At 43.2% G+C, this 27,699-nt stretch overlaps 1 protein-coding gene across 4 annotated transcripts in view; it reads left to right on the top strand.

Annotated features, from left to right (window-relative positions):
• SERTM1 (serine rich and transmembrane domain containing 1) overlaps positions 1-25,058 on the top strand; it is a 33,899-nt gene extending 8,841 nt beyond the window's left edge. For 2 of the 4 annotated variants that reach the window (XM_075919161.2, XM_075919162.2), the window contains 2 exons: positions 13,941-14,059; positions 21,791-25,058. In XM_075919161.2, coding sequence (XP_075775276.1) covers positions 21,976-22,299 — 324 coding nt within the window. In that variant the 5' untranslated portion in view covers positions 13,941-14,059; positions 21,791-21,975 and the 3' untranslated portion in view covers positions 22,300-25,058. The remainder of the gene's footprint in view (positions 1-13,940; positions 14,060-21,790) is intronic. The other 2 variants (XM_075919160.2, XM_075919163.2) reach the window with 1 other exon arrangement.
• Positions 25,059-27,699: the final 2,641 nt, after the last annotated feature.

Genomic DNA, 27,699 nt, shown 5'->3' with positions numbered 1-27,699 from the left:
CCAAACTATATCTGAATAGCTAACTATGTGAAACAATGAAAAAAATCATTGACATTTTTTGCAAGGGAGAAAAAATCATTTCCCGAGCAAACCTATTACAAAATTCCCTTCTTTTGGGCAGCCAAGATGAAGGAGATTGTATCTTTTTATTGGACCAAATTCTGTGGGTGGGAGAGAAAAGCTTTTGAGCCTCCACAGAGCTCTTCTTCATGTATGGGAAAGAAGAGCTCTGTGTAAGCTTGAAAGCTTGTTTCTCACACCAGCAGAAGTTGGTCCAAAAAGATAATATCCTGGGATCAACGCCGCTTCAGCAACATTACATACAACAATACTTTGGAGTCAGATTCAACTTCCCCCTTCCATAGGAGGGTGCTGGGCTTTCTCTCCTTGTGTGGTCAAGCCCAATTTCAGTCCTTGAGAAGTGCAAAGATTGTTCCCTGTTTACTCCCCCAGTGGACCCATCCTCTTCCCCCGCAACCTCACTGGCCCATAGAGCAAGTGTGTATATGGCCTTCAAGAAAGAATTTCTCTCTGTGTTATTGCAGGGGCAGTACCATGATACACCCATCCTTAATAGTAGGTTCTCCATAAATGGCACAGCTGAACCTTTGAGCATAGCTTGTAAAGGCATTAAATGGATATTAGAAGGAATAAAAAGGGTGTGATAGGACTGCTTATCCAAAGGACCTATTGTAGACGAGCTTCCTGATCTTCTGGACTAACTAGTCCTTCTCATAGAGGACTTCTCATATAATTCAAAGCTGAGCCCTATCCATCTCAATGGGTACAGCTGCCATTTGAATATGAATGAACACATTCCAATAGACTTGAGGATGAATTCATTTTTGCATTGCAGCTTTAGCTTGTGTAATCATTTTTGGCTTATATAGGCACTGTTTCTTTGCTATGTCTGGGAACTACTGTGCTACATGTAACAGTGGAATAAATAAGTGAATAGTGTTCAGTGTGAAAGGAATTTGTTCCCGAAAGTCTTCTGTAGACAAAAACGACATGGCGCACAAGCACAGTCATTTCTATTTGTCTTGTTTGAAGACAATGTGCATTTTGAAGAGATTCATGCTTCTTCCCTGCAGAGAGTCTCTCTGAAAGAAATGAGGAGTAGATATCCTGGAAGATGCTGGGAACTGAGGGTGCTCAGGACCTTTCAGAGTTTAGGTTTCAGAGCTGTCTACTTAGTAGAGTTATTATGTAATGATGATTCACTTCCTTAAGGCTATATCTACATTGGCAATTGAACAATAAAGCTTTTGTCTTTTAGAGGTGTTTAAAAAACAACCCAAAAGACAAAAGTTTTGCTGTAGCAAGTGCCAGTGAGAACAGTGGGTTGTCAGCAGGAGTACTGTCCTACCAAGAAAACTAACCCTGTTTATTGTGGGGGGAGGGTGGAAATATTTTGTCCGGAAGATTTGACAAACAGGAGCAACTAGTCCAGCTTCTAGTGACATGGCTGTAGTGACACAGCCATGTCGTTAAAAGTATAGTGTAGTGCATAGTGTAGACAAAGCCTTAGTTCCAGAATGGGGAGAGGTTCCAGCACAGTCTCTTGATGCTTTAGGTGGCAAAGTGCAATAAATCATGTAATCAAAAGATTTGGATTTCAACAATGCACTTAGCAGTTTTGGTAGCACTAGATAATTTTCTTTATTGACTTTGGATAGGCTTAAGCCATAAGTATTACAGAAACAGAAGGGATAATAGCAACATACCAATGCATTAAAATGTATCCCTAGAGAATTATTTCTGTAGAGTCATTCACACCAAATCTGCTGAAAGAGTAGCAATTTGAGATCTATAACAGTTATGTGGGTCTATTTTATTCCTTTTGCGGAGGTTCATTTTAAAAGGAGGCATTATGTGTTTTAATCTACATAGTCTAGAACTGTTTCCTTATGTACAGCCAACTAAATTAGCATTATTGACCACAGCATGTGGGCCATATTCTAATCTTAGATGTGTGATGTGCAGGGCTACACAAAATCTGCTGCTGCCCTTGTGCAGACCTTGTACTTACTGTTGGGGCTTTTCAGGCAAGCAAAACAAATTGTAAACTCTTTGGAACAGGGACTGCCTTTTTGTTGTGTGTTTTTGTACAGTGCCTACTGTAGCAGAGAGGCTTGTAGGTACTATTGATATTGCGGTAGTGCCTAGGAATTGTTCTTATTAGTATTTATTTTAATTGTTCTTATTAGTATTTATTTATCTGCTCCAATAATGCCAGTCCACCTGAGATTAGAATCTACAGAAAAACAAGCTGTCACTGCTCCTCATTCATTCCCTCCTAGGAGGGATGAGGAGAAGGGTTATGTGATGGCATAATGGTAAAACACAAACTAAAAAGGATTTTTATGGGGCTGTCAGTTAATCACAGTTAACACAAGCGATTAATGCAAGACAAATTAACTAGATTAATTAATCCCAGTTTTAATCACACTGTTAAACGATAATAGAATATAATTTAAATGTAGCATCAATATTTTGGATGTTTTCCTACATTTTCAAATATATTGATTTCAGTTACAACACAGAATACAAAGTGTACATTGCCCACTTTATACTATTACTAGACAATTTACCCAGTGTTGTCCAAGTCCTTCAGGGCAGATGTGTGTGTGGGGTATGTGTGTGTGCAGAAGTCCGGACTGTGGGATTGGGCATGTGGGGGAGGTAGGATTGTGGGAATGGGTGATGCAAGACTGAGAGTTGGGGGTCAGGAGGAACTCAGGGTGAGGGCCCCATGTGGCTGGGCTTTCTCCCTCCCCCCAGCCAGCAGCAACTTTTCTCACCCCCGCCCCCAGGTCTTCTGTTTCCCCTCCCCCCCATACTCCCTGGCCACCAAAGAATTCCCCACCCACCCACACACCTGGTGCTGTGGCCAAGGGCGTGGAGGAAAGGATTCAAGGCAAAACATGACCTATGAAGAAAGGCTGAAAGAACTGGGTTTGTTTAGTTTAGAAAAGAGAAGATTGAGGGGGGACATGATAGCAGTTTTCAGGTATCTAAAAGGGTGTCATAAGGAGGAGGGAGAAAACTTGTTCATCTTGGCCTCTGAGGATAGGACAAGAAGTAAACTTGGCTTAAACTGCAGCAAGGGAGGTTTAGGTTGGACATTAGGAAAAAGTTCCTAACTGTCAGGGTAGTTAAACATTGGAATAAATTGCCCAGGGAGGTTGTGGAATCCCCATCTCTGGAGATATTTAAGAGTAGGTTAGATAAATGTCTATCAGGGATGGTCTAGACAGTATTTGGTCCTGCCATGAGGGCAGGGGACTGAACTCGATGACCTCTTGAGGTTCCTTCCAATCCTAGTATTCTATGATTCTAAGGCAGAGAGGCTAGTTCCCTGGTCTGGTGGCAGGCAAGATAGCAGAGCCCCAGGCCTGCTGGTCACTCTCTTGGTGGTACAGCTGTCCCCAGGGGTATCTCTGCAGTATAGTTCTGCCCTGTGGGCTCGCTGGCCCCAGTGGCCACTCTCAGTATTGTGTCCTTTCTGTGTGTGTCCCTTCCTTTCCATATTATGGAAGACAGTCCCATTCCTGGCACTTCCTGTTTTCTTAGCACAACCAAACCCTGACCTTGGTTTAAGTTAGCAGAAGAGGAAGTTCCATACAAAATTTGGTGGTCTAGCTCTTACAGACAAATAGACTCACATACGGACAGGCAAACAGACATTTCTAAAATATATAGATAGATTTTTATTACAAATATTTTCACTATAAAAAGATAAATGAAATAATATTTTTCTGTTCACCTCATACAAGTACTGCAGTGCAATCTCTTTATCATGAAAGTGCAACTTACAAATGTCAAATTATTATTAGGACTGTCAGTTAATCAGAATTAATGCATTCAACTAACTCACACCAAATTAACACTTTTTTTTATAATGAGCATTAATCACACACCTCTGGAGATGGATGCGGTGGCAGTCAGGTGGGGAGTAAGGCACCAGCTGTGGCAGCGAGCGAGAGGAGGCTGAGGACAAGAGACACCATAATATCCAGAACAGATGCACAGATTACAGGCAGTCCCCGGGTTACGTACAAGATAGGGACTGTAGGTTTGTTCTTAAGTTGAATCTGTATGTAAGTCGGAACTGGCATCCAGATTCAGCCGCTGCTGAAACTGACCAGCGGCTGACTACAGGAAGCCCGAGGCAGAGTTGCTCTGCCCCGGGCTTCCTGGAATCAGCCTCTGATCAGTTTCAACAGGCTGAATCTGGACGCCAGTTCCGACTTACATACAGATTCAACTTAAGAACCCCAGGCGTCCCCAAGTCAGCTGCTGCTGAAACTGATCAGCGGCTGATTCCAGGAAGCCCGGGGCAGAGCAACTCTGCCTCGGGCTTCCTGTATTCAGCGCTGGTCAGTTTCAGCAGCGGCTGACTTGGGGACGCCTGGGGCAGAGCAGCTGGGGTGCTGCTGGGTTGCTCCAGTAGCGCCGCTCCTCGGTGCTACTGGACCAATCCACCAGCACCCCAGCTGCTCTGCCCGAGGCGTCCTGATTCAGCCGCTGCTGAAACTGACCAGCAGCGGCTGAATCAGGACCTGGGGCAGAGCAGCTGGGGTGCTGCCGGGTTGGTCCAGTAGCGCCCAGAGCGGCGCTACGGGACCAACCGGCAGCGCCCCAGCTGCTCTACCACAGGCGTCCGGAGAAAACCCTGGACTGCTGGGGGGGGGGGGGGGGGGGGGGGGGGGGGGGGGGGGGGGGGGGGGGGGCGTACTAGCTGTGGGCTCCCCCCCCTCCCCAGCAGACCAGGGAGACGCGGGCGGGGGACCGAGATGCACCGCGGTCCCGCCGCCCGGGTCCTCCGCGGCTTTGCTCCGCTTTTCTCCCCGCCTCCCTGGTCTGTTGGTCTCCAGCAGACCAGGGAGACCGGGAGCAAAGCCGCGGAACACGCCAGCAGCGGGACAGCGGCGGCGCGTCTGGGCTGTCCGCTGCCTGCGTGCTCAGCGGCTTTGCTCCCGGTGTCCCTGGTCTGCTGGAGACGGTCCCCAGCAGACGAGGGGCACCTGGAGCAGCTTTTCTCGCCCCGGAGGTCGAGGTGGCAGGACCGCTGCGCTCTGGGCGGTCCCGCTGCCTGCGAGCTCCGGGGCGAGAAAGCCCCGTTCGTAAGTGTGGATCCGCGTAACTTGGGGACTGCCTGTACATCCCACCGCCTGGGAAAATCTATTGAGTTGTTTTACAGGAGTGGAGGGGCAAGGGCAATAACCAACACCCATGAGGATACAAAGCAGGAACAGGGCATTTCAGAGCTACCCCTGGGAGACCCCTCCTCGGGTGAGTCCAGCAGTCTTTCCCCTGCACTCTGCTACATGAATCATGATCCTGTCCTGCGGTCTGAGGGCAATTTGGGGCAGCCAGTAGAACATATTTTGGAGGGAAAGAGGAGCCTGGCCTTCCATTGCCTGCACCAGCCCCTCTCTGCTGGACTGAGCTGGCCTTAATGGTGGTTGAGGGTGACCATGGCCACCATCCAGGGCGTTGTTCTTAGGTGTTGCCCCTCCTTCCTGATCCATTGCTGCTCCTGCCTCCTCCCCCAACTTAATAAAGTTGCCCCATGCCAAGCTACCCCAGGTCCGGAGCCTGCCTGCTATCTGCTGCGCAGAATAGTGGCAGAGGAGCTGATGTCAGGGTGTTCCCCTCCTCTGCTGATGTACCCAGTCACTGCTGAGCTGGGGTCAGGGAACAGGGAGAGCTGGAGTGCTGCTGCTGGCTCCTGAGTGAGTGCTGCCAACAGGAGCTGCTGCTTGCTGAAAAAGTGTTCAGGCTCCTCTGAGTCCTCTGTTTCAAGAGACATAGCTTCCCCAGCATGCGTGCATGCACACACACACACACACACACACACACACACACACACACACACACACACACACACACACACATTTATCTCCCAGCACATACTACTAAACCAAAGTCTGAAATGGCACTCCTGCTGAGCTAGGAATGGATGGCAAGTTGCAGGAAGGACTTGAGCCACAAGCAGAGTGTCCAGCACCACAAGCTCTCACAGCAGAGCAGAAGTAAAAGTGGCAATACAACATATACCATGACACCCTTACTTCTATTGGCTGAACAAGAAGTAGGACTGAGTGGACCTATAGGCTCTAAAGTTTGACATTGTTTTATTTTTCAGTTCAGTTATATAAAAAATTCTATGTTTGTAAATTGCACTTTCATGAAAAAGAGACTGCACGACAGTATTTGCATGAGGTGAACTGAAAAATACCGTTTCTTTTGTTTATCTTTTCTACTGTGCAAATATTTGTAATCAAAACAATATAAAGTGAGCACTGCGCATTTTGTATTTTGTGTTGTAACTGAAATCAGTAAATGTTGAAAATGTAGAAAATATATCCAAACATATTTGAATAAAAGGGATTCTATTATTTCTTAACAGTGTGATTAAAACAGAATTAATTGCAGATATTTTAATCACGTGCTTAATTAAAATTAATTTTTAATTGCTCAGTAGCCCTAATTTTGTATTATATAAATATAATTTTGTAACTAAACTATAGATCAGAGATACAAAACATACCAGTCCTCCCACTCAGTTTGTTTTTCATGCAAATACTCGACCCTTAGAAATTCTCCCTGTTTCCCGCATAATTACCTTCACTCTAATCATCTGGTCATTGCTAAATTTTTAAATGTATAAGAGCTATTTTTTTCCCAGCATGCCCTCCTCCTGGTAGTTGTCCCTTTAAATCTGGCTGAGACAACTAGCTACAGCTGTGATTTAAATGGCCATTTGGCATCTCACTTCTAGAGTTTGCGCCTTTCTGCTAATAAGTAATTTGTTCCTTTTCTTTACTTTCTCTTTCTCCCCTTCCTAAGAAAACAGCTAAATGTTACAAAGGTTGGTCCTGATCCCAAGTTGCCCCACACCTTGTATAGCTATTGTGCAAAGTGTGTGTAAGGCAGTGTGCCTCAAATGCAGCCACCAGGGGCTTTCCTTGTGGCCACAGCTTCCTGAGTGGTGATGGGGTGGGGGGGCAAATCAGTGGCCCTTGCCCTAAGGGTCTCAGCAGGAGCTGGGTTCTGCCCTCATCCGGAGACACAAATACTGGAGGAGCAGGTAGTCAGTGAGTCCTCTACCTTCCCAGAGGCAGTGGGGTCTGACTTGAATCCTGGGGTGGCAGGCAGCAGGCTCCAACTATGGGGCTTCTGGCTCCAACCCTGGCTTCACCCTCTCTCCCCCTCCAAATGCCCTTGCTTCCTACTCACCTCCTCATCCAGGGCTTACTTTGTACTTGGGCTTGCTGGGGCTGAGTAATTCTGCTGTAAAACGCAATGTTTGGGTATGTTTGTTAATGTCAATTTTTATAGCAGACTTAGTAGCTATCTGGGAGGCTGTGAAACGTGACATTAACATACAAATATTAATTTTTGCAGCAGCAAACTTACTAACTAGCAAGTCAAAATAAAAAGACAACAACAAAAAACAAGGAAGTGCAAAGCAACTTATTTGTGTTTTTATTCAGTTTAGGATAAACTTAAAAAACAACAAATGGTCTGGTAGCACTTTATAGACTAACAGAACATGTAGATGGTGTCATGAGATTTTGTGGGCAAAGCCCACTTCTTCAGATGACCAGAGTATTGGAAGTCCAGAAGTGTTGGTTCTGGACTTACAACACTCCGGACATCTGAAGAAGTGGGCGGTGCCCACGAAAGCTCATGATACCATCTACATGTTTTGTTAGTCTATAAAGTGCTACCAGACCATTTGTTGTTTTAAGTTTATCCTGTACAGATTAACTTGGCTACCCCCTGAATATTCAGTTTAGGTTCAGTAAAGAATAGAGACAACGGTACATTATTTTGATTATTGAATATGTAAAAAAAAAACCTATATAAATATATTACAATGACTTGGACATGTATGTGTGCATATTTGTTTTTCTTTAAGTTTAATTTTTAAGCAAGAGTTGGTGCCAACACTCTGAAGCCACCAAAAAAAGGTGTGAACCTCTGAGTAGAGTGCAGTTGGTCAGAATGGTAACAATTTTCACACACTCTGCATTGGTGTAACTGACTATCTCACATGCAGAGCAGTGGAGAATCTGACTCTTTAAATGTATGTTAGAGGGTAAAAATACAGACTGTGAGGCAAGTTAAGTGTCCTTTTTCGAAGCCGAAAAGAAAAAGCAAACACATTTTCTCTTACACAAATACTGCCCAATTTAACCAGTAGGCAAACCATCTCGGATTCCTATCTTGATATTTCATAAACTAACAAGTGCCATGCCTAGATAGGACTTTAATGGGAAACTGCTAAGGAAATAACTAGTTGAGACAGACAATAGATTTGGTGATTCATTAAGTGGCACTCTTCCCAATGAGACAGTATTTAACTGATCCTATGCCCCAGCACAGTGTTACAGGACTCTGTGCTGTGGGAAGATTAATCTTTCAGATTAATGTAAAAACAAGATCCTCCTAATTTGGTCTTTTAATTGCTGATGGCCGTATGTACAGCAAGTACAGGGAGTACTAACTGTGAAATTCCGGACAAATGCTAGCTGATTAGTTATATTCTGTCTCAGTTGCTCCAGTTAATTACCCTATAGCTTCAGTTAGAAAAAGTGATCTTGCATCTCCCTTCTGAGCTATAGCTTGGTTGAGTGCAACTTAAAAGCTACAAAGAGGTGGATGTCATATACCTAGACTTTAGTAAGGCATTTGATACGGTCTCGCATGATATTCTTATTGATAAACTAGGCAAATATAACTTAGATAGGGACACATTAAGGTGGGTGCATAATTGGCTGGATAACCGTAGTCAGAGAGTTGTTGTTAACGGTTCTAAATCCTGCTGGAAAGGGATAACAAGTGGAGTTCCTCAAGGGTCTGTTTTGGGACCCGTACTGTTCAATATCTTCATCAATGATGTAGATATTGGGATAGAGAGTACGCTTATTAAGTTTGCGGATGATACCAAACTGGGTGGGGTTGCGACTTCTTTGGAGGATAGGGACATAATTCAAAATGACCTTAGCAAGTTAGAGAAATGGTCAGAGGTAAACAGGATGAGGTTTAATAAAGAGAAATGCAAAGTGCTCCACTTAGGAAGGAACAATCAGTTCCATACATACAAGATGGGAAGCGACTGTCTAGGAAGGAGCATGGCAGAAAGGGATCTAGGGGTCATAGTGGACCACAAGTTGAATATGAGTCAATAGTGTGATGCTGTTGCCAAAAAAGCAAATATGATTCTAGGTTGTATCAACAGGTGTGTTGTAAGCAAAACTCGTGAAGTCATTCTGCCGCTCTACTCTGCACTAGTTAGGCCTCAGCTGGAGTACTGTGTCCAGTTCTGGGCGCCACATTTCAAGAAAGATGTGGAGAAATTGGAAAGGGTACAGAGAAGAGCGACAAGAATGATTAAAGGTCTAGAGAACATGACCTATGAAGCCAGGCTTCATGAACTGGGCTTGTTTAGTTTGGAAAAAAGAAGATTAAGGGGGGACATGATAGCGGTTTTCAAATATCTAAAAGGGTGTCACAAGGAGGAAGGAGAAAATTTGTTCCTCTTGGTTTCTGAGGACAAGACAAGGAGTAATGGGCTTAAAGTGCAGCAAGGGAGGTTTAGATTGGACATTAGGAAAAAATTCCTAACTGTCAGGGTGGTCAAATATTGGAATAAATTGCCAAGCGAGGTGGTGGAATCTCCCTCTCTGGAGATATTTAAGAACAGGTTAGATAGACATCTGTCAGGGATGGTGTAGGTGGAGCTTGGTCCTGCCTTGAGGGCGGGGGGCTGGACTCGATGACCTCTTGAGGTCCCTTCCAGTCCTATTATTCTATGATTCTATGATTCTAAATCCTGCTGGAAAGGGATAACAAATGGAGTTCCTCAAGGGTCTGTTTTGGGACCCGTACTGTTCAATATCTTCATCAATGATGTAGATATTGGGATAGAGAGTACGCTTATTAAGTTTGCAGATGATACCAAACTGGGTGGGGTTGCAACTTCTTTGGAGGATAGGGACATAATTAAAAATGACCTTAGCAAGTTAGAGAAATGGTCAGAGGTAAACAGGATGAGGTTTAATAAAGAGAAATGCAAAGTGCTCCACTTAGGAAGGAACAATCAGTTCCATACATACAAGATGGGAAGCGACTGTCTAGGAAGGAGCATGGCGGAAAGGGATCTAGGGGTCATAGTGGACCACAAGTTGAATATGAGTCAACAGTGTGATGCTGTTGCAAAAAAAGCAAATATGATTCTAGGTTGTATCAACAGGTGTGTTGTAAATAAAACTCGTGAAGTCATTCTGCCGCTCTACTCTGCACTAGTTAGGCCTCAGCTGGAGTACTGTGTCCAGTTCTGGGCGCCACATTTCAAGAAAGATGTGGAGAAATTGGAAAGGGTACAGAGAAGAGCGACAACAATGATTAAAGGTTTAGAGAACATGACCTATGAAGCCAGGCTTCATGAACTGGGCTTGTTTAGTTTGGAAAAAAGAAGATTAAGGGGGGACATGATAGCGGTTTTCAAATATCTAAAAGGGTGTCACAAGGAGGAAGGAGAAAATTTGTTCCTCTTGGTTTCTGAGGACAGGACAAGGAGTAATGGGCTTAAAGTGCAGCAGGGGAGGTTTAGATTGGACATTAGGAAAAAATTCCTAACTGTCAGGGTGGTCAAATATTGGAATAAATTGCCAAGGGAGGTGGTGGAATCTCCCTCTCTGGAGATATTTAAGAACAGGTTAGATAGACATCAGTCAGGGATGGTGTAGACGGAGCTTGGTCCTGCCTTGAAGGCGGGGGGCTGGACTCGATGACCTCTCGAGGTCCCTTCCAGTCCTATTATTCCATGATTCTATGATTCTATAACCTTCCACCATAATAATGTTGGTTGCACTCAAGTGTTGAAGGCATCCCTCCTGTATGTCAAGTTTGTTGAACACTTTTTTAGGTTAAAGGAGTCCTCTATTCAGAAACCTCTATGCAAAATATAGTCCCAACTGTATAATATAGTATACAACATAATAGGAACTAAAATACCTGTTACCATTCAAGAAAGAGATCTTGGAATCATTGTGGATAGTTCTCTGAAAACAACTGCTCAATGTGCAAAGGCAATCTATTGGGAATCATTAGAAAAGGACTAGATAAGACAAAATGCCATATTGCCTCCATATAAAGTCATGGTATGCCCACATCTTGAACACTGCATGCAGATCGGGTTCAATTCCCTGTTCCACCACAGCCCTCCCGTGGCCTTGAATAAGTCATTAAATCATTTTGTACCATTTGTCAAATGAGCAATCTTTGTATTTCCCTGTTTCAAGAGGCTGTTGTAAAAATAAACACATTTAAAAAAATATGTTTGTGAATTGTTTATACAGGATGGTGATGAGAGATATACAAATACCAGAGAAAAAAAGTTGGTGGGAGATTGTAACAAAAATACTAGTGTAGCAAGGTCTCAAAACATTTCAGTTTTCAGGGATGTAAAACTGGCACTCTTCATGAGCACTTGCAAACCTCTATGATAGCTAAAATATCTCTCAACTCAGAGTCCCAATAGGTCATAAAGAAACAAGAAATCAAGGTACCGTACCTGAAAAAACTTGTGAGGTCTGTGACAGGTACACTCAGAAGAAAATGAATATCCCAGCCTTATCTTGGCTCCCCACTCCTCAGCTTCTTCAGCTATTTGTAGAGTCCAGCAACTCTGAAGAAGATCTATTCAATTGAATTTTCACTGAGACCAGGCAATGAAAGAAAGTGGTTGAATGAAGATATGGAGAGAGATGCAACTTCATAGTAACAGATTTATAATACTGTGTAACCAAGGTTATCAGAAAAAGTACCCTGTTTACTGTATGTTATATTGAGATTGCAGCAATCATTTGTAACCCACTTCAGCCTGCAGCCGGGGACCACTCCTGACTTACATACTGCTCAACATTTAATGAAAACGTTAAACATATTCAGGTGTCAGGATAGTGTATTAATTGATGTTGTCTGCGCTGATGAAAACCGCCCATTGCAATCTTTTCAAGAAATAGCTTTTAAGCAAAGTGCCATTCAGGGAAAGATATAAAGATGCAATAAATTAAAATAATTTTAGTCAGTTTTAGTCTGTGAAGAATTACACTTAGGCTGTGTCTAGACTGGCAAGTTTTTCCGGAAAATCAGCAGCTTTTCTGGAAAAACTTGCCAGCTGTCTACACTGGCTGCTTGAATTTCCGGAAAAGCACTGACGATCTCATGTAAAATCATCAGTGCTTTTCCGGAAATACTATGCTGCTCCCGTTCGGGCAAAAGTCTTTTTCCGAAAGACTTTTGCACAAAAGGGCCAGTGAAGACAGCACAGTACTGTTTTTCTGCAAAAAAACCCCGATCGCGAAAATGGCGATCGGGGCTTTTTTGTGGAAAAGCGCATCTAGATTGGCCAAGGACGCTTTTCCGCAAAAAGTGCTTTTGCGGAAAAGCATCCTGCCAATCTAGACGCGCTTTTCCAAAAATGCTTTTAATGGAAAAGTTTTCCGTTAAAAGCATTTTCGGAAAATCATGCCAGTGTAGACGTAGCCTTAGGGTACATCTACATAGAAGAGCTAATCTTGAAATAAGATATGCAACTTGAGCTACACTAATTGTGTAGCTTAAGTCGAAATAGCTTATTTCGAAATTCAGCGCATCTACACAGCACTTATTTTGAAATAGAGTACTCTTCCTCCAACTTCCCTTAATCCTCGTAAAATGAGGGTTATAGGAGTCAGAGTAAGAAGTCCTCTGGCTGGACAGTATTTTGACATTATGTGCATTTTGTTATTTTGAAACGTCAGTTATTCTGAAATAACAGTGCTGTGTAGATGTACCTTTAGAGAGGAATTGAAGAGTAATAGCTGACAGGAAATAAAATTCAAAGAGCAAGTCTACTCTGAAAAGTGACCATACAAGACTGGCACAAACATATCCAACAGACAGTCTCCTGGTGTGGTATCTGGGGTCAATAAGAGTTTATTGTATTTATGCCTATTAGAACTGAAGAGCCAAAACAAAGAGTGGAGATACATTCTTTTGCTTTTTTGCATCATCAGCAGAGTTGTTTACTAAACTGTTTTACTGTCAGTTCAAAAGTAGGAATAAAAAATCCTCCGGAAAAGGGCTTATTTTCCGGAGAATCGCGTCTAGACTGGCGCTTTTCTCTGGCTTATCCCCAAGCCGGAAAAAAGCGGCAGCCATGTAAATGCAAATGCTGCGGGGGATATTTAAATCCCCCGCGGATTTGTAATTCCGAAGTGTCTAATCTGCATCTCTTTTCCAGAAAAGGGGTGCAGTGTAGACACAGCCTTAAGGAATAACTCTAATGGGACACTTTTATTCTGGAATAAGTGTCCACTCATGGAGTTACCCCACTTTTAAATTTTTGTAGTCTAGATGCTGAACTTTAAATTCATCCCTACCTTAATCCAAAACCACTTGATTGTTTCAGTTTTCACCAAGTGTGCAGTGATTAGATGACTAACATACTGAACATAAGTATAAACAGAGTAGGATCTGAGGTTCAAATAGGAAAAGAACAAATTAAGAATTACTTCGGCCCTGCTGACTTGAAAACATCCAACTTGGCTGAGAAAATATCTTAGACTTCTTAAGGAATTGTCTGGAAAGATCTCTGAGCCATTAGTGATTATCTTTGAAAACTCATGGAGAATGGGAGACATACAAAAGGACTGGAAAAGGGCAAATATAATGCCTATCTGTAAAAAGTGGAATAAAGACAACCCAGGAAATTATGGAAAAGTCATCTTAACCTTGGTACCAAGATGGATTGTTTTATTATTTGCTTCAATATCTATTTGTAAGCATGCAGAAGAAAATAAGGTGATAAGTAATAGTGAACATGGATTTGTCAAGAGCAAACTATATCAAACCAACCTAACATCCTTCTTTGACAGGGTAACAAGCCTTGTGATAGGAGAGAAGCAGTGAATGTCATATATCTCGAAGTTAGTAAGGCTTTTGATGACCTCATAAACAAATCAGAGAAATATGGCCTAAGCAAACCTACTATAAGGTGAGTGCATAACTGGCTGGAAAACCATACTCAGCGAGTAGTTTTCAGCAGTTCAAACTTAATCTGAAAGGGCGTATCAAATGGGATCCTGCAGGGCTCTGTCCAGGGGTCAGTTCTATTCATATCTTCATAAATAAATAATTTGGATAATGGCATAGAGTATACACATGTAAAGTTTTCATATTATCAAGCCAGGAGATGTTGTAAATGCTTTGGAGGACACATATAGAATTCAAAATAACATTGACAAACTGGAGAAATGGTCTGAATTAAATATGATGAAATTCAATAAATGCAAATGCAAAGTACTACAATTTGGAAGGAATAATCAATTGCACAAATGCAAAATGGAAGATGACTGGCTAGGAGGAATACTACAGAAAAAGATTTGGGGGTTGTAGTGGATCGTAAAATAAGTATGAGTCAATAGTGTAACAAAAAATAGCTATAATAATTTTGGGATGTATTACCAGGAGTGTTGAAAGCAAGACTTGAGACATAATTCTGCTGTATTCAGCACAGATAAGGCCTCAACTGGAGTATCATATCCAGTACTTTGTGCAACATTTCAGGAAAGATGAGGACAAATTGGAGAATGTCTAGAGGAGAGGGGGAAAAAAAGATGAAACATCTAGAAAACATGACCGATGTGCAGACCTGTCCTGTCCATAGGACAGTTCTGGGCAGCAACCCCATGCCCCACTGTTTTTGGGGGCCCTATGGCAGCCACCCAAATCATACTATGGGTGGGACCCATGGGATTATCTGGGGCCGGGGGACTGGCACAGCAGCAGGAGATGTCGCCCCCCTCCCCATTGCACTAACCAGAGTAGCAGGAGCTGGAGCGTCCCTCCACCATCCTCTTCTGGCTCACTGCACTTGGCTTCTCAACAGCAGGGGGAAGCAGAATGTCTTGGCCTCAGGGTGCTTTGCTTCCTGCCTCTGCAGAGAAGTGGGGTGCAGTGGACCACAAAGGTGGTTCAGTGGGGCAGGCTCAGACCCTGTTGCTCAGGGGCAGGGCTTGTGAAAGGGGTGGGGTAGGGCCTGTGGTAGGAGAGCTTGCCTGGGCCCTGTGCATGAATATCTGGGGAGGGCCTTGCTTATGAGGGAAGATTTTTTTTACAATGCTTTTGTGTGGTCTGTAGAAGAGAAGACAGAGAGGGGACATAAGAGTCTTCAAGCACGTAAAAGGTTCTTATAAAGAGAGTCATGATAAACTGTTCTCCTGAACCACTGAGAAAAAGACAGGAAGCAATGGGCTTAAATTGCAGCAATGACATTTTAGGCTAAACATTAGGAAAACTTTCTGTCCGGGTGGTTAAGCACAGGGAAAACTTACCTAGAGAAATTGTGGAATCTCCATAATTGGAGGTTTTTAAGAACAGGTTAGACAAAAACCTGTCAGGGATGGTCTAGATAGTACTTAGTCCTGCCTCAGAGCTGCATACTGGAATAGTTGGCCTGTCGAGGTCCCTGTCAGTACTATATATCTATGATTCCAGGAAGGAATTTGGCCTCTGATGTTTAGGTAGAGGTGAAAATAATCTGGTTGCGCCCCGGTGTACAGCTCTGGCAAGAAGCTGGCTGAGCTGCAGCAAAAGCCAGCACGGAGCTATTTAAAGAGCTGGCAAAGACCTAGGTTGCAATAGGACAGTACCTGTAAGAAATTGTAAGTTACTTTCACCGTTGTATTTAGGCAAGATTTTTTCCTCCAGGTATCACTTGCATACTTGTACCAAAGGCCTCAATGCTGTACTGTGCTCATTGTTCACTGGGCCTGGAAGTACTTTTTGTTACTTCCCGAGCTTGAGACCAGTAGGGTAGCCAGTTTAATCAAATAGCTCCAGCTGTCTGGGTTTGTCTGTACCAGCACACCACACCCTTAGCTTTGCTCTGCTTGCGGTGGCCCATGATGACTCTCTTCAGAATCGTCAACTCCATTCTCTGGGCTTGATTAAGCTCCTTTTTCAGTGCTCAGGCCACTCTGCCTGTGACGGGAGGGACCCAAGCCTGCCCTCTACTCCAGTTCCCAACCTAGCAGGGGCCATATAAGTAGCAGCCACCAGCTGCTTCCCTTTAACTACCACCTACTGTGTTTCCCTGGGCTACTTCCCTTCTTAGGCTCAGCACTTTCAGTTGCCCTATCATGAGCCAGCTATGTTCCCTTGGGCTGCTTTTGCATCACGAAGAAGCTGTAAAGCATCCTGATCTCCCCAGTCAGGGTTCCCCCTGCTGGAATAGGCTAGCACTGATGTAAGGCAGTATTTCTCGAAGTGGTCCACGGACCCAGTCTGAGAGAGCTGCTACTGGGCCACTCTGGTTTGTTTACTTACCAGCTCCGCAGTCACAGAGCTTTGCAGCTCCCATTGGCTGAAGTTCGCTGTTGGCAGCCAAGGAGCTGTGGGAAGCAGCATGGCCCAGGCCACTGCTTCCCGCGGCTCCCCTTAGCTGCAAACAGGGAACTACAGCCAATTGGAGCCGCAAAACTCCGTGACTGCGGAGCTAGTAAGTAAACAAACCAGAGGGGCCCTGTAGCAGCTTTCTCAGACTGGGTCCGTGGACCACTTCGAGAAACACTGATTTAAGAGTTGAGTGATGGGGTGTATCAAGCCCTTTAAGGTCCCCTGCTGGAGGCCTCACAGTCCTGCCAAACCCATCAGAGGACACAGCTGTAGTGATGGGCCCTCCAACCTGCATAGAGAGGCTAGAGGGAGGCTACAGGGAACAGCCCAATCAGTCTTCATCCTCTATGATCGAGCATAGGGTCGACACTTGGGCCTCCAGTCCTCTAATTTTTTCTTTCAAAATGGCGACCAGCTTGCACATAGTGCAGATGAAATCCGTTCTCTCTTCTGGGAGGAAGACAAACATGGCACATGCCGTACAGGTAACAACAGCAGACCTATCACCATCCATACCTGCTGTCCTGTTCGCAAGCTTAGATTATTATAGAGAAATTTAATGAACAGCTGATCTGCTGTACGCTGTGATGCTTATCTTTTTAAACATAATGTAGTCATAAAACATTTAAGTAACTGCAGACTAAGAAATCAGTACATTTTATTCCATTACTTCACATTGTGCCAATAAAGTAAAGAAGAATTTCTCCCTGTTCAGTCTAATGTAACTGATTTCATAGGTACATTAAATATTATTACTTGGGGTAAATAATACTGGGGTTAAATCAATTGCTTGTTTCAACATATTTTATGAATCAGTTGGAAGGTATGTACCAGCAGGGTCAGATTTTCAAAACCTGGCCTTTTTTGTGTCTCAAATTTGCAGATTCAATTTTGCACATCTGATTATTTTGTGGGCATAATTTAGGCCATTTGGAGACCTAATTAAGACTGGCAAAAGTGTCTGCAATAAAACAAAGGAAGATTTCATGCTACAGTGTAATTATTATTTATCTATGTAGACACTTAGAATGCACCCACTCACAATGGCGTGTTGGTATGGAAAACAAGATTTACAAAAACAGAATTGTATTATTAAAAGATTATCTACTGCTTAATTTAGTAATTGTTCTGGGATTCTTAGGATATTTATGGCTCAGAGTATTTTCTCCTAAATTTAATTTACAGTGCAAAGCAGGATGGATAACTTTATGCTAATTAAGATAGAGACTGCAAGTCAGATTTTTAGTCTTCTCAAAAGGTGTCTCCTTTGGCTTTTATTGGTCTGCCAGAGAAGAAACAGCATTAGTAGAAACTTATCTCAACTTTCTTGAAGATAATTAGTACAATTTCTTGCTTTTTCTCATGGGCAGTGAAAAGTGTCAGCCTCGTGAAAAAACAGATACTTAATTAAGTTTGGAGAATTGACAGGAAATGTAAGTTTTAAAGGTAAAATTAGAAGGTAGAGTGCAAGAGTGTTGGAACACTTTAATGGAAAAATAGTGAGATACTTTAGCATTGGCGTAACATTGAAAAAAAGACCACAAAGTGACAACATTAGCAGCTTAAGGACCTGAATCTGATATTCACACTGCATAGAACCTACACCGCAGGTAGCGTTAGTGAAGGTGTAACCACCACCAGGAAGATTTGAACCTGGGAGCTCTAGAATTTAGTGTAGGCGCCTCAATAGCTTGCACTATTAAGTCAGCTGGCTCTCAGCTTAGGCTGTAGTGCTCCCTTGTTCTTATTTCTCGCTGTAAGTGGTCTAAGTGCCACTACACGGGACAGTGAACCACACTAGGGCTATGTCTACACTGGTGCGATCTTGCACCAGAGATATGCAAATGAGGCTAAGCGTGGAATATCACCGAGCCTCATTTGCATATCTAATGAGCTGCCATTTTTGCGGAAGAGGCTCTTGCACCAGAAGGAGCATCTACACTGCCCCTTCTTGCGCAAGAAAAACCCTCTTACGCAATGCCGTTATTACTTAAACTAATCAGTGGAGCGGCATTGCACAAGAGGGATTTTCTTGCGCAAGAAGGGGCAATGTAGACAGCTCCTTCTGGCACAAGAGCCTCTTCTGCAAAAATGGCAGCTCACTAGATATGCAAATGAGGCTCGGCTATATTCCACGCTTAGCCTCATTTGCATATCTCTGGTACAAGATCGCGCCAGTGTAGACATAGCCTAGGTGTGTGGGTTACAAAGTCACACAGGTTATCTATGAAGTCAGATGCTACTAAATGGAAGTAAAAATGGCAGAATTAGGCCCTAATAATTATATCAATATTTAGCTATAATTGGTTGCATTAGAAATGCAATGCCTTTCAAAATGGCCAATGTCATCTGTAATAAAAAAAATACTTATTTCAGGAACAGATAGTTCAATTTACTTTGGGGGAGTAAGAACACCTGTTTTGTTTTTGTGTTTTATTTTACTATTGGTTAATCTCTTTGTCCTTTAAGGTGATGTTAGATGAAGGCTAAAGAGTTTCTTGCATCAAAACTTCCTTTTTCACTCATGTCTTGATTCTGAATTGAACATATGCAAAGAGGCTTAGAGCTAGATAGGGTACAGTTCCTCCAGAAGGTCAGGGGGAAATGACTGCTGTCTTACCTTTTAACACCATGCAACTTGGGCTCATTGGTCCAAGTTCCTCCCTAGTTTCTGTGAGTATTGTAGAGCTGCCAGTGACATTAATAGTTCACAGTTTTCAACCCTGACCACACAGACTACAGTTCTGCCTGCCTTTTCTCAGAGGTGCAAAAATGAAAGGGCCACTTGTGCTCATGCTCCTTTCTTATGCACCTGTGCAGGGTTGGATATATCAAAGTTTTAAAGCACCTGTAAAATCAGCAACATTTACTTTCCCAGATGGATAGTTTAGACTTCTCACAGATGCATTAGAAAGGTGCAGATATAAACCTAATAAATACAGGTTTAAGGAAAATCTTAGCAAGGGAAAAATCCTTCTCTACCAAATAAAAATGTGTTCCTCAAAGCCTGGGAATGAAGGCTAAAAATACATAAGCTGAAATGAAATGAAGTCCAAAGCAAGTTCCTCATAGGTGAGAACCCTGTCTTCCATCAGCTTGATGTGTGGAACTTGTGTTCTGTGCAGATGTTCTCTTTGTAGGGGAAGAGAAGGCCACTACCTTTCCCCCACAATCTTAGGGTATGTCTACACTACAGTGTTAATTCGAGTTATCTTAATTTGAAATAGTTAATTTGAATTAAGCTAATTCAAATTAATGCGGCTATACACAAAATGCAGTTCAAATTAGTGTTTTGCTAATTCGAAATACCGCATCCACACTGAGTGGACACTGATTCGGATTTAAGGCTGGACAGAACCAGGCCAGGAGTAGGGCATCAGGTCAGGAGTGTCTTTGTGTGGCTGTTGCCTGAAGCTATCTGAGGCTTGTGCTTAAAGGGACACACACACACACACACACACACACAGCGCCAGTTCCCAGGTGTCCCTGCTTGCTTGCCTGCCTCGCTAAGGGACAGCAAAGCATTTGTGTCTCAGAGTGCTCTGGTTGCCCTCACTTGGGACACCATATCACTCTGCAACATGGAGCCAGAGCTGCCCCTGGGCACTCTGGTGCTTCTTGTGAGCCTGGATACACTTTCTGCAGGCTGCCATCTGGGAGGTCCATCGGGGGGCTGTCAGTATCCAGGAGGCCCTGCGGGAGAGCTTCCACCCTGAGGAGCACTCAGAGCCTCCCTGGTCTGCCCCACTGGAGGCTTGTGCCTCATTCCTTCCTCGCATCCTTCCACTTACCCCTCCCCCCAACCCCGCTTCCTGATGTCAAATAAAATACACGTATTTTCATGAACACAAACTCTCTTTATTTAACAAAGCTGGCGGGGGTGGGGGGGAGATGAAACTCTGGTGAAACTGGGGAAAGGTGGCGGGAGAGGGGAGGAGAAAGGGTGGGAGTGGGGAGGGGGAAACCTGGGAGGAGGGAACTTTCTTGCGCAAGAGTGTCCATGTAGTGTGGACACTCTCTTGCACGAAAGCACATCGCTTTTACGATGTGGACACACTTTTGCACAAGAAGTTTTTGCAGAAGATCGCTTCCACAAAAAGCGTCTGTGCAAAAATCCTGCAGTGTAGACAAAGCCTGAATGTTTGCATAGACACACCTAAGTCTTAGTTCCTGGTAGGCTGGAATATAAATATATCCTACACTAGTCTGCCTTATATTATATGTCTTTCAACCTGCCACCTACTAAAAGTTTTGTGTTGTGCCTTGATTGACCTCACTTTGAAACAGGAGTAAGAACACACTAGGATTGTTTTCATGTCTTGCTTAAATTTTGCTCACAAGAAAAAGTCCCCCTCTAAGCCCAGTTTTAGACTATGTTGCAGGAGTGAGGAACCTTTTTTGGGTTAGGGGCTGATGACCCACAGAAAAATCAGTTGGGGGCCGCACACAAGTGAGAAGCCAAAAAAACCCCAACCCAACCCTCACTGATGTGACCCCCCAACTGAGAGGGCGAAATTCATTCTCCACATTCCTCTCCCACACCAGATCCTATGGGTGACCTATAGATTTTTCTGTGCTTCAGTCCACGGTGGGCAGCAGGGGAGAGGGGCTGAAGCAGGCTCCCCAATACTGAGCTTCGGGGGCCAGATCCAGGCAAGCCAGATGCCCCACGAGCTAACGTTCCCCACCCCTTCTATATTGGTTGATTTTTTTTCCCCAGAGTGGAAGCCAAGTAGACGGTCAAAACCTGCATTTTGTAAAGATTTCCTGATAGCAAGGAATTCATATGGAAGCACAAATTTTCACCCTAAATTATGAAACAGCATTTACTTGGCCAGTGCCATCCTCTGACAGATTTGGGATATTACCAGTTTAGTTCATGGTGAGGGCTCACACAGAGGTAAACTGGCAAACATGACTGTAGATGGCATCAATAAAGATGGCCGGGGTCTTCATTGTGAAACATCTTCCACTGAAAAAAATTGAGGGTGCTTGGATTCTGTGGTTCATTTGACTTCATGTGCATATAGTCAACAGAGAAAATTGAGTCTGAATCTAGGTTTGCAATCAAAGACCTCCTCCCACAGCAAATTCAGAGCTGTTTGGATCAGGCTAATCTCTAGTAAAAGCTGTGGGAAATTTATGTGCAGAATTTTCTTCCTATCCCCATAAAGCAAAAGACACTAATTTCTTCTTCTTCTTCTTTTCTAAGTCCTTGAAGTCACCTTTATGGGAAAATAATTTCCTGTTTTTCAAGTACATTGCCTCAGGTGAGCAATTAAACTACATGGTCTACTAGTAAATTAATTCTATTTTTCTTTTCTTTCAGGACTGAAGGATACAGCATTTTATATTACCTGTGGATTTGAGAAGTGAAGAATAATTCTGATCACAGGATGACTAGTTATACCTATGTTGTGATGGAAAAATGAGAGCATCTAGGTTACAGCATTTTTTACACTTCTGAAACTGCCTTTGACTACAAGATTTATTCCCTTAAAACATACACACAAAATGTCAAAACTTGATCCTTCATCTGGATTAGTAGGAAACATGGAAAATGGGACTTTTCTGGAGCTATATCCCACATCCCTGTCAACTTCAGTGGATTCCTCATCGGGCCGCTTATCAAATGTCTATGTCTATGTATCTATATTTCTCAGTCTCTTAGCATTTCTTCTTTTGCTATTAATCATTGCACTTCAGAGGCTGAAAAACATAATCTCTTCCAGTGCCTCCTACCCAGAATACACTAGTGACGCCGGAAGTTCTTTCACTAATTTAGAAGTTTGTAGTATTTCTTCCCAGCGATCTGCTTTCTCAAACCTTTCTTCATGAAAAGAAATGAAGGATATATATTGGGAATGGAACATCTTTGTCTAGCTTTTGTGGGAAGTAGTGCATGCAACATTTGCTATTGAGGACTATTAATCATGAAAGAGGTGACTTTTGAAGTTCTCTTTGATTTTTCTTTCTCATTTTAGTTTCCATCTCCCTTTTATTAACAATACTTTTAATCTTGGAGCATGGAAATGGCATCTGGTTGTAGCTTCATGTATGTAATAGTAACGCTGCCTTTCTGTCATATATATACACAGCCATGCATACGCAGTCTTCCTGCCAAATTTGAATATGGTTCTAGGTAATTGTTCTAATTCGTCTCTGGAGTTGTATCCCTCTTATCTGGATTTCCCTTTGTTAGTGTGTCATTGACTTTACTTGCTAGCACCTTCTGGACAAAATCGCTTTCACAAAAATGCCGCCATACTCATCTAATAGACAAACTGGCTTCTTGGTCAATTTTAAATTTGTAGAGGGGAGTTGTTTGTTTTGTTCTGGTTTTAACTGTGGTGTTGATTCAGTATTTAAATTATATTATTAAAACAAAAGTAAAATACTTATTTTGTTAACAAACATTAATTTTGTCTGTGTATACCAGGCCATTGAACCTTTCTGTATGAAGCCTTTAAAAGTCAACTTTCACATATACTTTGACATATTTGCTTAATTTTATTTAGCAAAAGTGACTAGAATAAATATACACAGTTGTGAACTCAAGCTGTACTGTATGTTATAAAAATATTTTTAGAATTTACTTGCTTGCAATTGTCAGGGCTGCCTACTTCTTAGGGGTAGTTTCTGCCTGTGAATCACAAATACAGCACACCTCTTTTCCGTGCTTCATTGCTACTCTAGCTTATTGTTAATCGTGCCAAACACAATCTGAGCAGCCTTTTCTCTCCTTGAGAGAAAACATAATTCCCATTACTGTTGCTGGCAGCTGATTACCTGCATTAAGATCCCTTATAGGCATGGGTTCTTACCTCAGTGGAGAAAATCGCCATACTCATCTAATAGACAAACTGGCTTCTTGGCCAATTTTAAATTTGTTGAGGGGGTTGTTTGTTTCGTTCTGTTTTTAATTGTGGTGTTGATTCAGTATTTAAATTATATTAAAACAAGTGGAGCTACTTACATTGGTAAGAATTACTGAGGGGCTAGATTCTGCCTTCTCCTTAAATAGATGCACAATGGGGTGGAGGAGCAAGATGAATCCTTCTTGGCAGTGGCCTGTGTAAGGTCCAAGCGGTGTCATAGTCCCTTCTCTGAAGGAGTCACAGTGCCTGCTCTCTCCCTACACCACCATGCATGCACAGAGCCCCACTAAGGATAGGAAGTGCTGGGAAGGCGGGGAGGACATTACAGAATGGACCCAGTATGCATGGCAGGAGAATAAGCTGTACCCCATTAAGAGATGTAGTAGAGGTAATGCCCTCCTTCTGCTCTAGGGAGTTCAGCATCACATATATCGAGACTGGATGCCTCTCCATGGCCAATATCCCCCCATAGTTTGGGCTATGCTGAAATGGCATCATTAGTTCCAGGAGAATTAGGGTTTGCAGGCTTGATTCTTACACAAAGAACAGCCTCTACACACTTAAATAATTCATATGATACTCCCAGTAACTGTCCATTATGTCCAAATTTAAAACAGTAGCTCCCTTGATTAAAACAGAGTCCTGTATTCGGTCACTGTCATAAAGCAATTATTATTATAGCAAAGCAGAGTTATGTGAGGTCTCCAGCACACCCAGCGTGGGTTTAGTCCCATTAAAATTGGCAGTAAAACCACATGGAATGCAAAGATCGGTTTGTTATGATTGCAGCCTCCAAAGTATACTACACAATGTTCTCATATGAATGAGGGGGGTGTTAATCCCTGGCCCTCCCTAAAGGATTCCAGGGGGTGCCAAGTGGTTAGTTTTATGACTGGTTATTACTTTATAGCATCATTACAGAATATGGTTCAAGGGGAACAGTTGGGCCCAGTTGGGCCCTTCTCCACCTAAAGTCAATGGGAGCTTTGCCCATGAGCAAGATCCAACTCATTTGAAGGGCCATGAGAAGAACATGGAAGTGTCATCACTGGTTTTAATTAGCAGAGCTGCACTTGTCGTTAACTGATGGAGGGGATCACAGCAGGATAGTGGTGTTACAGTTCCCCTTACAAATGGTACACCTGATTCTTCAGAGGTCTAGTACCTGTCTAATCTCTTAACCTAGCATCAACATCTCTAAATAGATAGCTGTCTCTTTTGAGGCTCACGTCCTTTATTATTTGGCAAGCATGTGTTTAAAGTTAGGGAACAGTTGATATACTACAGCCTTTGTTGATGCAGCTACATGTGAAACACTCCATTACTTTTAAAGAATTTTCTTCCTCCAGGTTATTAGTTTGCTACAGGCAGGATGCAGATCCCAAGACCCAACATTAATTGTATAAGTCTAGGAAATACAGGTTTTTCACAATCAAATGTAAATGTAATAATTAGAAATATCATTATTCAGTGCCAAACAAAGGCAGATTAAATTAGAGTTGGTGTTTTCAAGTCTTTAAATTAACATTATTAATACAATAATTTCTGGCAAAATTTGGTATTAAGATTCTTTTATAAGAGCAAAAGGATTTTGCTGTAAAACAAAGAACTTAAGCCATGGGGATTGCTTTTATAAAGGTACTAGAAGATTTACCCGGTGTTGCTTGGGTCCTTAACTTAATTAATTTTTGGTTTTTTGGAAAATAAAATGTAAATGTACATGTTTCATTTGAATCATTGCTCTGGGGTGGGGCTGGGGATGAGGGTTTCAGTATGCAGGCTTCCACAGAGAGAGAGGACTACCCGAGTCCTCTTTCATCGCAGCTTGGGACCAGATGAGAAGCACCTCTCCATGGCTGCTGCAGCTCCAGCAGGCACAGCTAGGGGAGGGGTGCATGTTTCCCAGCTGAAGCAGGTCCAAGTTTGACAATCTCCTGAACTCCCCATCTAGAGAGACGAATGCAGCAAATTGTGCATTTTCCCCCACGCCCTGATGAAGGGAAACAGCCAGTAATGTTCCAATAGGAATGGAGGGAGCTTTAGCCCCCTGCCCTCCCTAAAGTATGCCTGGGGGGTGCCAAATGGTTAGCTCTCTGATTGACATCAATCACCTCTCACTTTGCCTGCTGCAAAACCGTGGCGTGTTAGTCATTATCTTTCTCATCATTTTTCTCATCATCACTACCAGTGGTTGTCATTCTAGCTTCTCCGTACGTGTTTCCGTCCATGCACAGCTGGACAATACCTTTTATCCTGAGGATACTTAAGCCCACTAAGGATCATCCAGATGCATAAGGGTTTCAACCCCTTTTTCCATATCCATTCTTCCACACCCCACTAATTTAGGTATGCCCCATTTTCCATAGGCTACTTCATTAGTTCCTCTTTTACTCATTAACATTTGTAGCAAATAGTTACCATAGCAATCTGTGGTTAATTTAGAATTCCCCAAGACATTACAGTGGCCATCTCATGGTAATAACGGATATGTTTTCTGAAACATCCATAGTTGACACATCTTTTGCTACACTCTTAGGCTACGTCTACACTGCAACACTATTTTAGGATACCGGAGTATCCTGAAATAGCTATCCTGTGTCTGTGTCTTCACAGCAAGCCTGTTATTTCGGGCTCACTATTCCTATGTCCCTGTAAACCTCATTCTACAAGGAGGAAGGGACATTTTGGAATAGTGCTTTATTTCAAAATTTGGTGCTGTATAGACAGCACCAAAGTGATGAAATAAGCTATTTTGAAATAGCATAAAAATAAGATATGCATAGGTCAAATTGCATATCTTATTTTGAGTTACGATGCAGTGTAGCCGCACCCTTACAATTTCCCAATACAAGATTTTCAGCAGTTGACAACCTGTACCTCAGTCTGAGGCCCTGTTTGGGCAAGATAAATATCATACAGACCCGAAGCTTGTTACAGTAATTTGTCCCCACCCGGGGCTACAATTCATAATTACATATAGACACACCATAAGAGGAAAGATGGTTTGATGATTAGGTCCTTCACTGAGGAATTGGTTCCCTACTCTGTCACAAGTGTCCTGTGTGACTTAGCACAAGTCATTTTGGGTTCTTCTGCCAGAGGCAGCTCATGGCAGCAACCCTCCATGTCTGGCTCAACAGATTCAGGTTCCAGGGTCTCTGTGCTAATGAGCTAAAACTAACTGTGTATACAGCACTTTTAAGTTTCACTCTGCCTGGAACACGGACTTGGAAGCCCTCCCTGCCTTGGTAAGCCGCAGAGCCCAAGCTCCAGCCTGACCTTCAGGGTCTACGTAGACATTTTTAACATGGTAGTGTGAGCCCTACAATCCTAAGTCTGTCCACCTGGGATGCCCTTGGGCTGGACAGATATACCCTTAGGGCAGAGCCTCAAAGGTATTCAGCCCCCCCATTTCTATCGAGTTCAATGGAAGTTAGGAGGCTGAATCCCTTTGAGGACAGGGTCATAGACTGTCTTAGTTCCCTATCTATTAAATGGATATAACAGCACTTCCCTACCTCCCAGGCTGCTATAAGGAGAAATACATTAAAAATGATGAGGTGCTCAGATACTATGGTAATGAGTTCACATAACTACCTTGACTAAACAGGATGGTAGATATCTAAATGGATGTGATTATGCTTGCTAATACTTGTGCCCAAATTTAATTACAAACACGAAGCTGCACCAGCAAAACTGCATTCTGATTTGGAGCCTGGGTGTAGAGAAGGGCCATAGGTTGAAGTGCATTTGCTTAGGTTCAGAGCTGCTGACAGGGAAGGACAAAGAGGGCAGTTGCCCCAGGGAACTGGTGATTCTAAGGGGCTTGAGACTCCCAGCCACCACTGCTGCTACTGCAGTGGTGGTAGCTGGAGCCCCAGGCCCCTTTGAATCACCTCCAGAGTGCTGGAGCTCCTTCAGGCTCTGGAGTTTGGGGGAGAGGGCCTGCACTGCCACTGGCCCTACCCCTTCTGCCTAAGGCCCTGCCCCTTTTGGGGGTTCAGAGCTGCCTCCTCCCCACCTTTGTCAGGGCCCTAGGTGGCTGTGGGACCTGCCTCATAGGTTTGTATCAGATATTTTATTATAGTGGAGAAGGAGAAAAAGATTGTTTGAATATGCTAACACTCCATCCTGTGCTGACCCATTTATCTTTGGCCTTCAGAACACCAGTAAAAGTCATACAAATGGGACTTGCTAGGCTTAGCTTTGAGCCTAGCTTCAACTATTGCTGAAGGGCGCAGAATAAATACCTATGGGTATGTCTACACTACAGCACTAATTCGAACTAATTCGAATTAGCGCATCTAGACCTAAAAACTAGTTCGAATTAGCGTTTTGCTAATTCGAACTAGCATGTCCA

The sequence above is a fragment of the Pelodiscus sinensis genome, chromosome 1 (genome assembly GCF_052426305.1).
Source record: "Pelodiscus sinensis isolate ZL-2025 chromosome 1, ASM5242630v1, whole genome shotgun sequence".
NCBI classification, from domain to species: Eukaryota; Metazoa; Chordata; order Testudines; family Trionychidae; genus Pelodiscus; species Pelodiscus sinensis.
Note: the sequence above shows the minus strand (reverse complement) of the source record. Positions and strands in the feature narration are given on the sequence as shown.